This window comes from Callithrix jacchus, chromosome 11 (genome assembly GCF_049354715.1).
Source record: "Callithrix jacchus isolate 240 chromosome 11, calJac240_pri, whole genome shotgun sequence".
NCBI classification, from domain to species: Eukaryota; Metazoa; Chordata; class Mammalia; order Primates; family Cebidae; genus Callithrix; species Callithrix jacchus.
In genome coordinates, this window is record NC_133512.1 from 15796208 (window position 1) to 15808792 (window position 12585).

The following is a 12585-nucleotide window of genomic DNA, read 5'->3' on the forward strand; positions in this document are numbered from 1 at the left end:
GTGCCGGGGGCCTCATCTTAGGGTAGTAGCCTGAGCTCAGCACCCAACCTTGACTTTTCAGCAGTCTTCACATTTAACTTTCCTTGGAACATATATTTGCTAGCTCCCTGTGGTCACTTGAATGATTCATGATTTTCCTTTTCAAGAGAAACTTGACAGTGGCTTTGAAAAAAATATTTAAAGTTTTATTTCAACAGAAATATTATCTAAGTGTTGACCTACATATAATACCTTCCCATAATTGGTATAACCTGGAACTATGCTTCTAATAGTGAGAATATGGTAATATAAATAAAATGTGATGAAGCAAATAAATTCTGATAATGTAAAATAAACTATTTATGGTAAAATAGCTGTGTCTAGGGAATGTATAGATTCATGGGTATTTTTATAGACATAGATTTTATATATGTGTCCTGTTTTTCAGGTTGTTTTAAATTTTAAATTACCTATATTTGTCATTTAATTCCACATATGGTAAGTGTTTTGCATTTTTTCAATTAATAGGTATGATTCTAAAAGGGTTTTTTTTTTTTTTGGCAAAATGATTGGTCTTTTAAAAAAACTGATTGTTTCTAGGAAGATACTGGTAAGATGTCCATGAAATCTTAGTGGGGGCTGTAGATGCAGAGAGTGGGGACCTACTTCTGAGGTCTTTCCAGGTGTTCCCCAGAGTCTTAGGAGCTTCTCCACCTGCAGTGGGGAGGACGGGAGACTTCCAGGCTACACTGCTGACCTTCAGAGTAGGACAAATCCAGGTTTTATTCACTTCACATATGAATAACCACATACAATTTCTAATCATTGGGCTTGGGGCTGTGAATTTTGTAAAGCCTAAATTTTCTTTAATTTTTAATATTTTCATATTTATTTTTAATAGTATATATTTTAAGTGTACAACATGATGGTTTGATAAACATATACAAAGTGAAATGATTACTACAAACAAATTAACATATCTGTCCTCTCAGAGTTATCTTTGGGTGTTGTGTGTGTGTGTTAAAAGCACCTAAATTCTACTTTCTTAGCAGATTTCCAATATGTAATACAATATTGGCAACTATAATTCTCATGCTGTATGTTAATTCTCTAGATGTTTTCATTCTACCTAACTATAACTTCATACCCTTTGACCATCCTCTGCATTCCTCTCACGTTCATCCTGCGTAACCACCATTCTATGCTTTGTTTCTATGGGTTTGACTCTTAGAAAGTTTGACTCTACATGTAAATGAGATCGTGCAGTAGTTTTCTTTCTGTGGCTGCCTTACTTCACTTAGCATACCTTCGGGGTTCATCTGTGCTGCTGCCAATGGCATAATTTCCTTTTATGGCTGAATAATATTTTATTGTATATAACATCACATTTTCTTTATTTGTTCATCTCTTTATAAATATTTAGGCTGATTCTGTATTTTGGCTGTTGTGAATAATGTAAATATCTCTTTGGGACATAATTTTATTTTCTTTGGATTTATACCCAGAAGTGGGATTTCTGGATCATATGGTAGCTCCATTTTTAAGTTTGAGGAATTTTCATACTGTTTTCCATAATGGCTGTACTGATTTACATTTGCACCAACAGGGCACAAGGGTTCCCTTCCCTGCACACCCCACCAACACTTGTTATTTCTTGTCTTTTTGATAATAACCATCATAACAGGTATGAGATAATATCTCATTGTGGTTGATTTGCATTTTCCTGGTGATTAGCGAAGTTGAGCACCTTTTCTTTTAACTGCTTGCCATTGTTATGTCTTCTTTGGATTAGTGTCTGTTCAGGTTTTTTGACCATTTTTTACATTGAGTTATTTGTTTTTCTCCATTGCGTTATGTGTCTTCTTAGAAAGAAATAGAGCTTCAGGAAGAAAGGAACCAGGCCATGGAGAATTGCATGTTCTCTGCTATATGTTGAAGAACACGCTGTCTTGCCTGGCTGGCTAACAGCAGAACCAGTAGTAAAATCTGGGCTTCTGTATTTCCACAGCCAAGGGCTCTTTCTACTACTCTGCAATGCTCATAAATGACTGACATAATTGCTTGTTCCTGGTGTTTCCTGAGACTAATGAGAATAAACTAAAATGTTACAATGCATGTAATAGAAACAAGTATGTGTGTTTTTCACCTCTATCATTGCTATGTTTTCTAGGAGATTGAAAAGATATGGTCCTCGCCCAATCAGCTAAGTTGTGAAAGTCTTAGCAAGAATCTTTCTAACACCTTGGAAAACTTCAAAAGCAGCTTGGAGAATGCCACTGAACAGGACTGTGCATGCCAGCTGAGGCTGGAGACCATAGAGCAGCGCTTGCACATGTACGCTCTAATATTCTTTCATGCCCTCTCCAGAACTTCCACTCATACAGAAGATGTCTAGCACTTTTAAAATGTGAACTTCAGACAGTAGTCTGCACAACATACTCTTAATGTACATATTAGTATGTGTTCTCCAAACATTAAAGTTTTCCATGACAGTTTTTGAGTGGTAAAATATAACAGCAGTATTAATCAGAAGGCTAACTTTATTGGCAATCGAGATATTAGATATAAAAATGTAACCCTCTACATTTGGTGGCAAATGCCTGTAATCCTATCTACTGGGAGGCTGAGGTGACAGAACAGCTTGAGGCTAGGAATTTGAGACCAACCTGGGTAACATAGCAAGACCCTGTTTCTAAAAAATAGAAGTAGCAAAAAACATTTAGTAGGATGTGGTACTGTGCATTTGTGGTCCCAAACACATAGGAAGCTGAGACAGGAGAATCGCTTGACCCCAGGAGTTCAAGGCTGCAGTGAGTGATGATTGTGCTACTGCACTCCAGTCCGGTTGACAGGTAAAGGGCCTGTCTCATAAATAAATAAATAAACAAACAAATAAGTAAAGTTCTGTATGAGCAGGCAAACATTTTTCAAATTACCTTCATGTTTGATTAATTTTGCTCAGTGTTCTAAAAGTGCAAAGCACCAGAAGGGGAAATGAGGAACTTTGAATTCTGCAAATGACTTTTTCACTGAAAGGATGATGTTCATCTTACCCCGGCTATCTTAATTTCTCATACATTCCATGATGTATCTTACCTATTCTTTTCACAGTTGTGAAAAGCCATTTATCAGGCATCATCATTCCCTTGGTTCATCTCGCTTGGCAGGAGCTCAGAGAAAGAAATACTGGAGTGTGGGCAGTATTAATGGATATTCACATACAGATGGTGTCGGGAGACACGTGTGTCTAATTGTTGGAGGAACTTTATGGAAATGTGATCTTGTTATCCAGCTCATCTCCTGGGAGCTGAAGCAGTGTTAATCATTCCAACATTGTTTCTGATGTTTTATCTTGCCTAATTTAGCTTTAATTTTCTGCCATTTTAGGTTGGCCAAAAGCCTGGAGGAAACTTGGTCATCAGGGAATCCCATCATGACTTTTCTAAGCAATTTCACAGTAACTGAGAGTAAGTATGTGGTTTTCCAAGTTTGCTCGATTAAAAATTAAATTTAGTTTCTCATGAAAATATATTATTAAGATAAAACATACAACAGAAAATTTATGCTATATGTGATACATAATCATTTAGAACTTGGCTGGTCTGATGTATCTGGCACTTATAAAGGAAGTCCTGAAATCCTAGGGTACCATACTGAAGCAGGGGAACAAAGAGAAGCTTCTGTGGTCTGGATTTTGCTCTGATCTTGCCTCCGTGGACAAGCAGTTGATGTCTGTTTGTCTCTGTTTTTTGGCTGTTCAATCTATCAATTTATGAAGCTCCTTGTAGCATCAACATGCCATATCTGAAGAATTCTGGCAAATCCTTAAATGATTTCTCTCTTGTTAAAAAAGTGAGATGAATAGATGCATATCTAGAAGTGAGTTTCCTTTAACACTTGGTCACTATTCTCTTAGAAGAAGCTTTCTTTTCTTTTTCTTTTTTTTTTTGTTGAGATGGAGTCTTGCTCTGTCACTCAGGCTGGAGTGCAGTGGTGCGATCTTGGCCTCCTGTTCAAGCAATTCTCCTTCCTCAGCCTCCTGAGTAGCTGGGATTACAGGCATGTGCCACCACACCCAGCTGATTTTTTGTATTTTTAGTAGAGATGGGGTTTCACCACGTTGGTCAGGCTGGTCTTGAACTACTGACCTCATGATCTGCCTGCCTCGTCCTCCCAAAGTGCTGGGATTACAGGTGTGAGCCACTGCACCTGGCCAAAAGAAGCTCTTTCTAAATAAATATTCTTAAGGCTATGGGCCTTAGCGACAGTAGACCAGTAACCAGAAAATATTACGGAACCTGACATTTTGGTTTATTGTAGTATAAATTATTTAAGTTACTCCCGGGGGTGTAAGATGTGACTTTATTTAGTGATTTATGGGCTGAATGGAGTGAAAGAAACTATCTTAGCCAGGTTGTAATGTCAAATTTTGTTTTAGCAGTTAGTAATTATTTAAACACTTATTATAAAATTTTATTGTTTTCCTTACTTTGCAGATGTAAAAGTAAAAGATCTAATGAAGAACATCACCAGGCTGACTGCAGAGCTTCGCTCTTCCATCCCCATCTCGGAGGAGACTATTCACAGCATTCTAGAAGCAAACGTTTCGCACTCCAAGGTGCGGTGCTGTTCTTGTCTGTTTTGCTCATGCCAGGAGCCTTACTTAGCCTGAAGTTACTGGCATCGTGTTGTCCTTTCTTCCTCTTCCCTTCCTCTCCTTTGGCTAGTGAAGTGGGTTGCTGCACGAATGATACAGCTGGAGGCAGAAAGGAAACGAGAACAAGGAAGGAGGTGTCCTTGTCCCATGCCAAAATCTGAGGGTTTTAAATTCCATAATATTTTCTTTATTTGGGGTTAGAAGGAACAAAGTTGGCAATTATTTGTTCTGGTGATTTCCAGCCCTGATGTATGATACCTGGGGCGGGGCTGGGGGGGGTCTCTGCTTGGTTCAGTAGGTGTTGCAAAATTCTCAAAATGCCCAAAACCAAGAACAGCTAAAAATATCTAAGAATCAACTATGACTTCCTCTGATTGGAGGGTGACTGGGCACAGTCTGACTGTATGCTACTGTAGTGATTTGCCTTGAAAGCAAATGAGTAATGGCAGGCTCTATCATCTCCAGGCTGAAAAATGTGATAAAACAATCAAAGAGTGATTGCAACACCCCAAGGACGTGTAACACATACTGGCCGCATGGAGTATCGTTTATCTCTGAAAAGGGGAACAGGGACGTTTCATGTTGTCCGCAGCAGATATCACCTGGATCCCTAGCAGGAGCTTTTCTAAGACAAGTTTCAGTACTTCTAGTTGGGGTTTCACCTTCCTGTACAGAGAACCTTCCAGAAGTAGTAACTGTGAAACTGACTCATAAGTGAATATTGCAATTGACCATCAACTGGGCCCCAACACAGGTTTAATTTCATGTCAATTCTGGTTAATTGGAGGCTTATTGCATACTTGATGGGTAGACTAATGAAGAATCAATAAATTAATCTAAATTAAAAAAGAGATTAGAAGCTGGGAACCCAAAATTCAAATAACAGTGTCACCAAGTTACTTATAATAAGGCACTTAGTATTTATCTTCAAGGAAAAATGTCAAATTCAGCTTAGTAAACATGCAAGAGCCAAAAAAAAAAAAAAAAAAGGCAGTGGGCAGTGCTGAAATTTTCTCTCCCCACCTTGCGTACTGCCTTATAGAGAACAGTGATTATTTTTGGCTTAAAATCCTTAGTTATTGAAATGTGGAAGAGGGGACAGAAGCAGCGGCTGGAGTAATTTGAGTAGCTACCTGGGAATGCTTTAAGACCAGGGTCAGATTAGCTAGCTTCTGGGGTCCCTTTCAAATTCAAAGTTGATTTCATTTTATTTATTTAAGTATTATACTTTAAGTTCTGGGGTACATGTGCAGAACGTGCAGGATTGTTACATAGGTATACACGTGCCATGGTTCTCAGTCAATTCCAAGTTTTATGATACATTTTGGGTTTGGGCTCATCTATTTTTGATGACCGCTGCCTGATGAAGCAAGTGGCCACTAGGTGTCACTGCTGTTCTATCATGGGAGGGCTGTGCGCAGAGAAGGCTCCTGTGATAATGTGATATTGTCTTGTGTAGATGATTCTGCTGCGGTTTTTTTTGTACTCTGAATCTTCCTCTACCTCTTTGTCAGTATGAATCATTATGATCGCCTATACAGCTGGGCAGTTAAGTAATTGGGAGGACTATTTAAAAAATCGCATTCTTGCATTTCAAATAAGTAGTGAGATTATTTGCTTTGATGGTTAAGTATATAAATGCACATGTATCTGCAGATCCTAGGTAAGGAGTTTATGTTAGGTTAGGTTTGCACTGATGGTCAGTGTTAAGAGACCAGCAAGTTCTATGATGCACATAGGAGGTGAAACTTTGGATACTTGTTTTTTTTCTAGATTGTCAGGTTTTCAGCAGCACCATATTATTTCTAGTATCCTTTTCCTATCTTTCTTCCTGGGCTTCTCTACCATAGCTTTAGTCAGTTTACAAATAATCACATCAGATTCTTGGTCCAGGCTGTTGGTGGCCTGCAGGGAATACTTTTCAGTGGTGCTAAAGCCCTGGCAGAATTGCAGAAATCTTAGTTCATTCATTTCTTCATTTATTCACTCAGGATGTTCTGATGTTTTAGGTACAGTCCCAACAATTTGGGTTCAAAGCCAGTGCTCCAAAGGAACCAGTGATCTATGGGGGATGACACAGTAAATTTGCAGACAAACGATGGTCCATGTTAAGAGACCCGAACATTCTGTGACGCACACAGAACACAGCAATGAGGACAGGTGGTCCCTGAAAGCCTCCCTGAATTGGTGAAGATGGATGTCAGACTGGAATGATGATGAGCTTATGAAGACCTATGTGAGAGTCACAGAGCTGGGGACATTCCTATCAAAAGACTAAAGACAGGAATGAGCACAAGGAGGCAAAGGCAGCAGATGCGTTGATACCATCTCATTTTTCTTTCCTGCCCTCTTCCCTGGCCGCAGAAAACCTGCTGTGAGCATCCCCCTATGGGAAGTTTCTTTTTCTTGCAGAGCTCTATTCTCTAATATCAGCATCACCCAATTAAAACCACAAATCACAGGGGCTTGCTGGACCCTGGAGCCTGTCCTAGCCCAGCCTTCTGTCCTGAGCTTGGATCCTGTCCACCTGCCCTGTGAAGCACCCATCCACTTCATGCTGTGTTCCTATGTTTTAGGCACATGTTCAAATCAACAATGACTTCTTTCCTTGTGTTGGGCCAAATTATTATTCTTCTAAAAGTAACAATGAGATCAAAGTATCAGGACTCAAATAGATTGAAAAAGCAATCAAAAAGTCTGTCTTCAGACCCTTTATTTTCTGTGCTAAACAATTGGGCAGTGTTCAGAGGACCTTTATCTTTTGCTTGGAAGATGACTATTTTTTCACAGTTCTCAGTGGATTTATTCTCCCTGCTCCACAAACCAAGGAGGAAGGGAGACGGCATGCCCAGAAAGTTCTGATCTCTTCTGGGAGGCTCCTTCAGATGGGAAGGTATTCTGAATTTTTTCCCCTGTTTCTTTTGAGCAGAAATGATTGAGTTTGGTGAATCTAGTCAAATTTTCTTATCTCACTTGGGGCAGGTCCTGTGGCCTGGTTCTGTCTGTTGCTTCATTGGCAGAGCTGCCAGGCATAATTTGTGGAGAGGGAGAGTTTTCTCTCAGTAGTTTGGAAACATTACACATTCCATTTGTTTTAGTACATGAAGTTTGTTTCCTGAAAAGCTCCAACAGATAGTTCTTGGTGAAACTTATTTCGGAGCAGATACTGGTCAAAATCTGCTCATTGTGTTTGTTTGTTTGTTTCTTTCTTTCTCTGAAGACAAAAAGTAATTGATGTGTGACTAGAGTTATGGGTTTCTGGGATCATGAGGAGCAGTCTGGCCCGAAGTTTCCTGGAAGACACTATCTGTCGTGTGCTGTGTCTCATTCTAGCAAGAGCCCTTCCTAGGCCTTAGGCTGCTCATCTGGCTCTGTCACCACATCATGAGGTTGGGGCTTTTATGGTCCTTGTAATCCATGGTGCCTGGAATAAAGTGCACACACCCATCTACCGCCATCTCATTCTCTGGTGCTCTTAGAGTAGGACTTTTCTCTTCTTTGATTTGTTTTTCTACTAGAGTATTCTCAGTAAATGTGGTAGGTTCCCATTAAACATGCACCAGAATGAAGTGAAATTCCAGCTGCTCTCCTTCCATTAAGTCAAACTAGCCTTCCTTAGGCTTATGAAATCCACATTACCTTATTTGCTCATTAGGAATCCTGAGAAATGAATATTGTGCTAAGGGCATTTGTGTCTCGTTTAACCATTCCCTCCCTGGGCATTTCTCTTCTTTCACAGATGAATGTGGTGCTGTGAAAGTCACGGCTGGGCGAGGGCCTGAAATCAAACCCAGGTCTTTGAACTCAAACTGTTATTATTCCACACATGACGTCATTGCTTCAATTTATTATCAATTAATAGTTCTAAGGAAATTACTGCTTGCAGATGGGTTTCCTCTTCTCCTACTTGCACTTACACAAATATTTTTAAACCTTTATTCCCCAATTGGCATAGATCTCTGTAAAAAATACTTCTTGCTAGTTTTGGCTATATGTATATTTTAATTTTCAGCTTAGGAGTGCATGTGCAGGTTTGTTACATAGGTAAACTCATGTTAGGGGGTAGTTTGTAGTACAAATGATTTCATCACGAGGTACTAAGCCTAGTATCCAATAGTTATTTTTTCTGATCCTCTCCCTCCTCGCACTGTCCACCCTCAAGTAGGCCCCAGTGTGCTTTGTTCCCCTCTTTGTATCCATGTGTTCTCATGATTTAGCTCCATCTTATGAGTGAGAACATGTGGTGTTTGGTTTCTGTTCCTGCATTAGTTTGCTGAGAGTAACGGCCTCCAGCTCCAACCGTGTCCCTCCCAAGGACATGATCTTGTTCTTTTTATGGCTGCATAGTATTCCATGGTGAACATGTACCACATTTTCTTTATCCAGTCTGCCCTTAATGGGCATTTAGGTTGATTTTGTGTCTTTGCCATTGTGAACAGTGCTGCAATAAACACACATGTGTATAGGATCTTTATGGTAGAATGATTTATACTCCTTTGGGTATACACCTTGTTATGGGATTGGTGGGGCATACGGTAGTTCTCTTTTTAGTTCTTTAAGGATTTGCCACACTGTTGGTTTCCACAGTGGTTGAACTAATTTACATTCTCAGTAGGAATGTGTAAATATTCCCTTTTCTCTGCAGCCTCGCCAGAAATTTGTTGCTTCTTTGACTTTTTGATAATAGTCATTCTAATTGGCGTGAGATGGCATCTCACTGTGGTTTAGATTTCATGTCTCTAATGATCAGTAGAATTGAGACTTTTTTCATGTGCTTGTTGGCTGGTTGTATGTTTTCCTTTGAAAAGTGTCTGTTAATGTCCTTTGCCCACTTTTTAATGGGGTTGTTTGTTTTTTTCTTGTAATTTTTAAAAAAGTTACTTATGGATACTTTTGTCAGATGCGTAGTTTGCAAAATCTCCCATTGTGTAGGTTGTTTATTGATAGTTTCTTTTGCTGTGCATAAGCTTTTTTGTTTAATTACATCCCATTTTTCAGTGTTTCCTTTTCTTGGGATTGCTTCTGGCTACTTCATCATGAAATCCTTGCCCATTTCTATGTTCAGAATAGTGTTACCTAGGTTGTCTTCCAGAGTTTTATAGTTTTGGATTTTACATTTAAATCTTTAGCCCATCTTGAGTTGATTTTTGTATAGCATAAGGAAGGATTCCTATTTCAATCTTCTGCGCATTGCTAGCCAGTTATCCCAGCACCATTGTTTATTAACTAGGGAATGCTTTCCCCATTGCTTCTTTTTGTCAGGGTTGTTAAAGATCAGATAGTTACAGGTATATGGCCTTATTTCTGGGCTCTCTATTTTCTATTAGTTCCATTGGTCTATGTGTCTGTTTTTGTACAAGTACCATGCTGTTTTGGTTAATTAGATATTCTTTCAAGGTGTTTTTTAATATCAAATTCTGATACTTTAATTTGCAAAATATCATTTGTTTCTCTCAAGTTCATCAATCACCAAAAGACGAGAGTATTTTTTATATTTTCGTCCAAGTCGTTAGTGCAGAAAGATTACCATGACATAGGAAGATATCACCTACCACCTATTTATTTGTTTGGGCTCTTAAATCAGATGCAACATGTCTGTTTGGGATGTCTTGGTAATGTATTAGCCAAGATAATGGTAATGTATTAGCCAATAATTTCGCCGTTAAAAGAAAATGACTTGGGCTGGGCGCGGTGGCTCACGCCTGTAATCCCAGCACTTTGGGAGGCTGAGGCAGGTGGATCACGAGGTCAAGAGATCGAGACCATCCTGGTCAACATAGTGAAACCCCATCTCTACTAAAAATACAAAAAATTAGCTGGGCATGGTGGCGCATACCTGTAATCCCAGCTACTCAGGAGGCTGAGGCAGGAGAATTGCCTGAACCCAGGAGGTGGAGGTTGCAGTGAGCCGAGATCGCACCATTGTACTCCAGCCTGGGTAATAACAGTGAAACTCCGTTTCAAAAAAAAAAAAAAAGAAAAAAGAAAATGACTTTATGTTGACATGGCTCATAGATCATGACTGTATCAACATGGTTACCAGCAATTTTCTTTCTCTTCAAGGGCTTACACATAATCTTTGGATAATCCATGATCAGAATTCTTCCAGGATTGATGTTATCATCTGTTAGTAATTTCTAAAATCTACTTTAAAAAATAAAACCCAGATAGTTTTTGTTTCTGCCATGACTTCTTAAAAACTGTAGATAGAAGAACTATCATCCTTTCTGAAGGTATGAAGAGGAAGCAGGGAGAGAGGTAACTGGAAATGGAGACAAAGAAGGTGGTGGAGACGGTGGTGGGACAGCAGCTGTGGCCTCACTGAAGAACTGCAGCCAGGCTGAATGGTAGATTTCTTTGAGAAATCTACACACTGCTTTCCACGGTGACTGAACTAATTTACATTCCCACCAACAGTGTATAAATGTTCCCTTTTTCTGCAATCTCACAAACATCTTTTATTTTTTTACTTTTTAATAATAGCCTTTCTGACTAGTGTGAGATGGAATCCCCTTATGCTTTTGACTTGCATTTCTCTAATGATCAGTGATGGAACAGTAGACATTAGAGTGGGACTATTGGGGGGAGGGAGAAGGGGGAAAAGGGGTTGAAAAACTATCTATTGGGCCCTATGCTCACTACCTGGGTGATGTGATGGTTCATATAGCAAACCTCAGCAACACATAATTTACCCATGTAACAAACCTACACGTACCCCGAAAACCTAAAGTAAATTTTGAGAAAACAAGGAACTCAGCCAGAGGATGCCTGCCTCACTGAGCAAGGACACCATTGGCACTGCCCTGGAGGCCGGCTGCCAGGATGCTTATCCACAGACCTCTTGTTTTGCCCCTGCAGTGTGAAGATGTCTCTCTTTAGGAATATGAAAACAAAGAAGGAATTAATTAGTTCTCTTAAGTGTTATCATTTTTAATCAATAAACCCATCTAATTCTTATTTATGTTTTCCTTTAAATATTCTGTAAGTCAAAACTGGGCTATTGCTGATAGTGACAGATGGGCTTCTTAGTAGTACTGTCATTTTTGAGCACCCACATACACTACCCCTGAGCTGAATGCTTGACATCTCATTTAATTCTCCTAACAACTCTTTGGAGTCCTTTGTCTTTTATTGTCATCCCTGGTGATATAGACAAAGAAACTGCAGTATACAGCTGTTAAGCAGCTTTCGGGAAGTCACGCGGTAAGAGCTGGAGTCAGGATACGCTATCTGGCCACATTGTGGCTTCAGGCCTTCTGGACAGGTTCTTGCAGCTCTCTCCTGCCCTCCGATGCTCATCTCTTATACTTGCCTCTTTATCCTGTGAGCAGCTCGAGCTCAAACGGGTCCCCAACAGCAGAGAGCCACACTGCTCCACTCTGAAGTGAACAGGGTCTATTTTTAAATACTTGCCCTCCTTTCATTGTCTTGTCTTACAAATCCTGTGGCAGAATCTCTCTCCCCGACATCTCCAGTTCCCTGAGTAACTGTCAGTGTTTCCTTTCTGGTCACAACTGGGCTGAGGGCAGCCTTTCCTCCCATGCTTTGCTGCACCTCTGAGTCTACAATGAGCAGCTGGGCAACATGGAGGCCATCTCTGGTGCTCTTCTCTGAATGCGATTAGGGTTTCGGCAGATGTCCAGTAAACACAGCTCTTGCTAAAAATGCAAATGCCTCTCCTAAGGATCATTCTCATTTTTAAACCACATATATACCCAGATAATTATCTAAGTGGCCAAGCGTGTATGAGCCAGGCTTACAACTAGGAGAGGCGTCGGCCCTGGATCCTCAGCCCCCTTGCGCTTTCCAAGCCAAACACGGAAACAGGAAAATCAGCAGGAGCTTGGCATTCTGTTTCTGATAATTTGCAGCATTAGCCTATGCAAAGCCTGAGTTAAAAGGTGCCTGTTTTGCTTTGAATAGCAATCACACAAGATGTTTCCAATCAA

At 39.9% G+C, this 12585-nt stretch overlaps 1 protein-coding gene across 4 annotated transcripts in view; it reads left to right on the top strand.

Moving 5' to 3' along the window:
• ABCA13 (ATP binding cassette subfamily A member 13) overlaps positions 1-12585 on the top strand; it is a 446251-nt gene that overhangs the window by 109655 nt on the left and 324011 nt on the right. For all 4 annotated transcript variants that reach the window (XM_035253372.3, XM_078342412.1, XM_035253370.3 and 1 more), the window contains 3 exons: positions 2150-2313; positions 3367-3446; positions 4476-4597. In XM_035253372.3, the coding sequence (XP_035109263.3) occupies positions 2150-2313; positions 3367-3446; positions 4476-4597 (366 nt within the window). The remainder of the gene's footprint in view (positions 1-2149; positions 2314-3366; positions 3447-4475; positions 4598-12585) is intronic.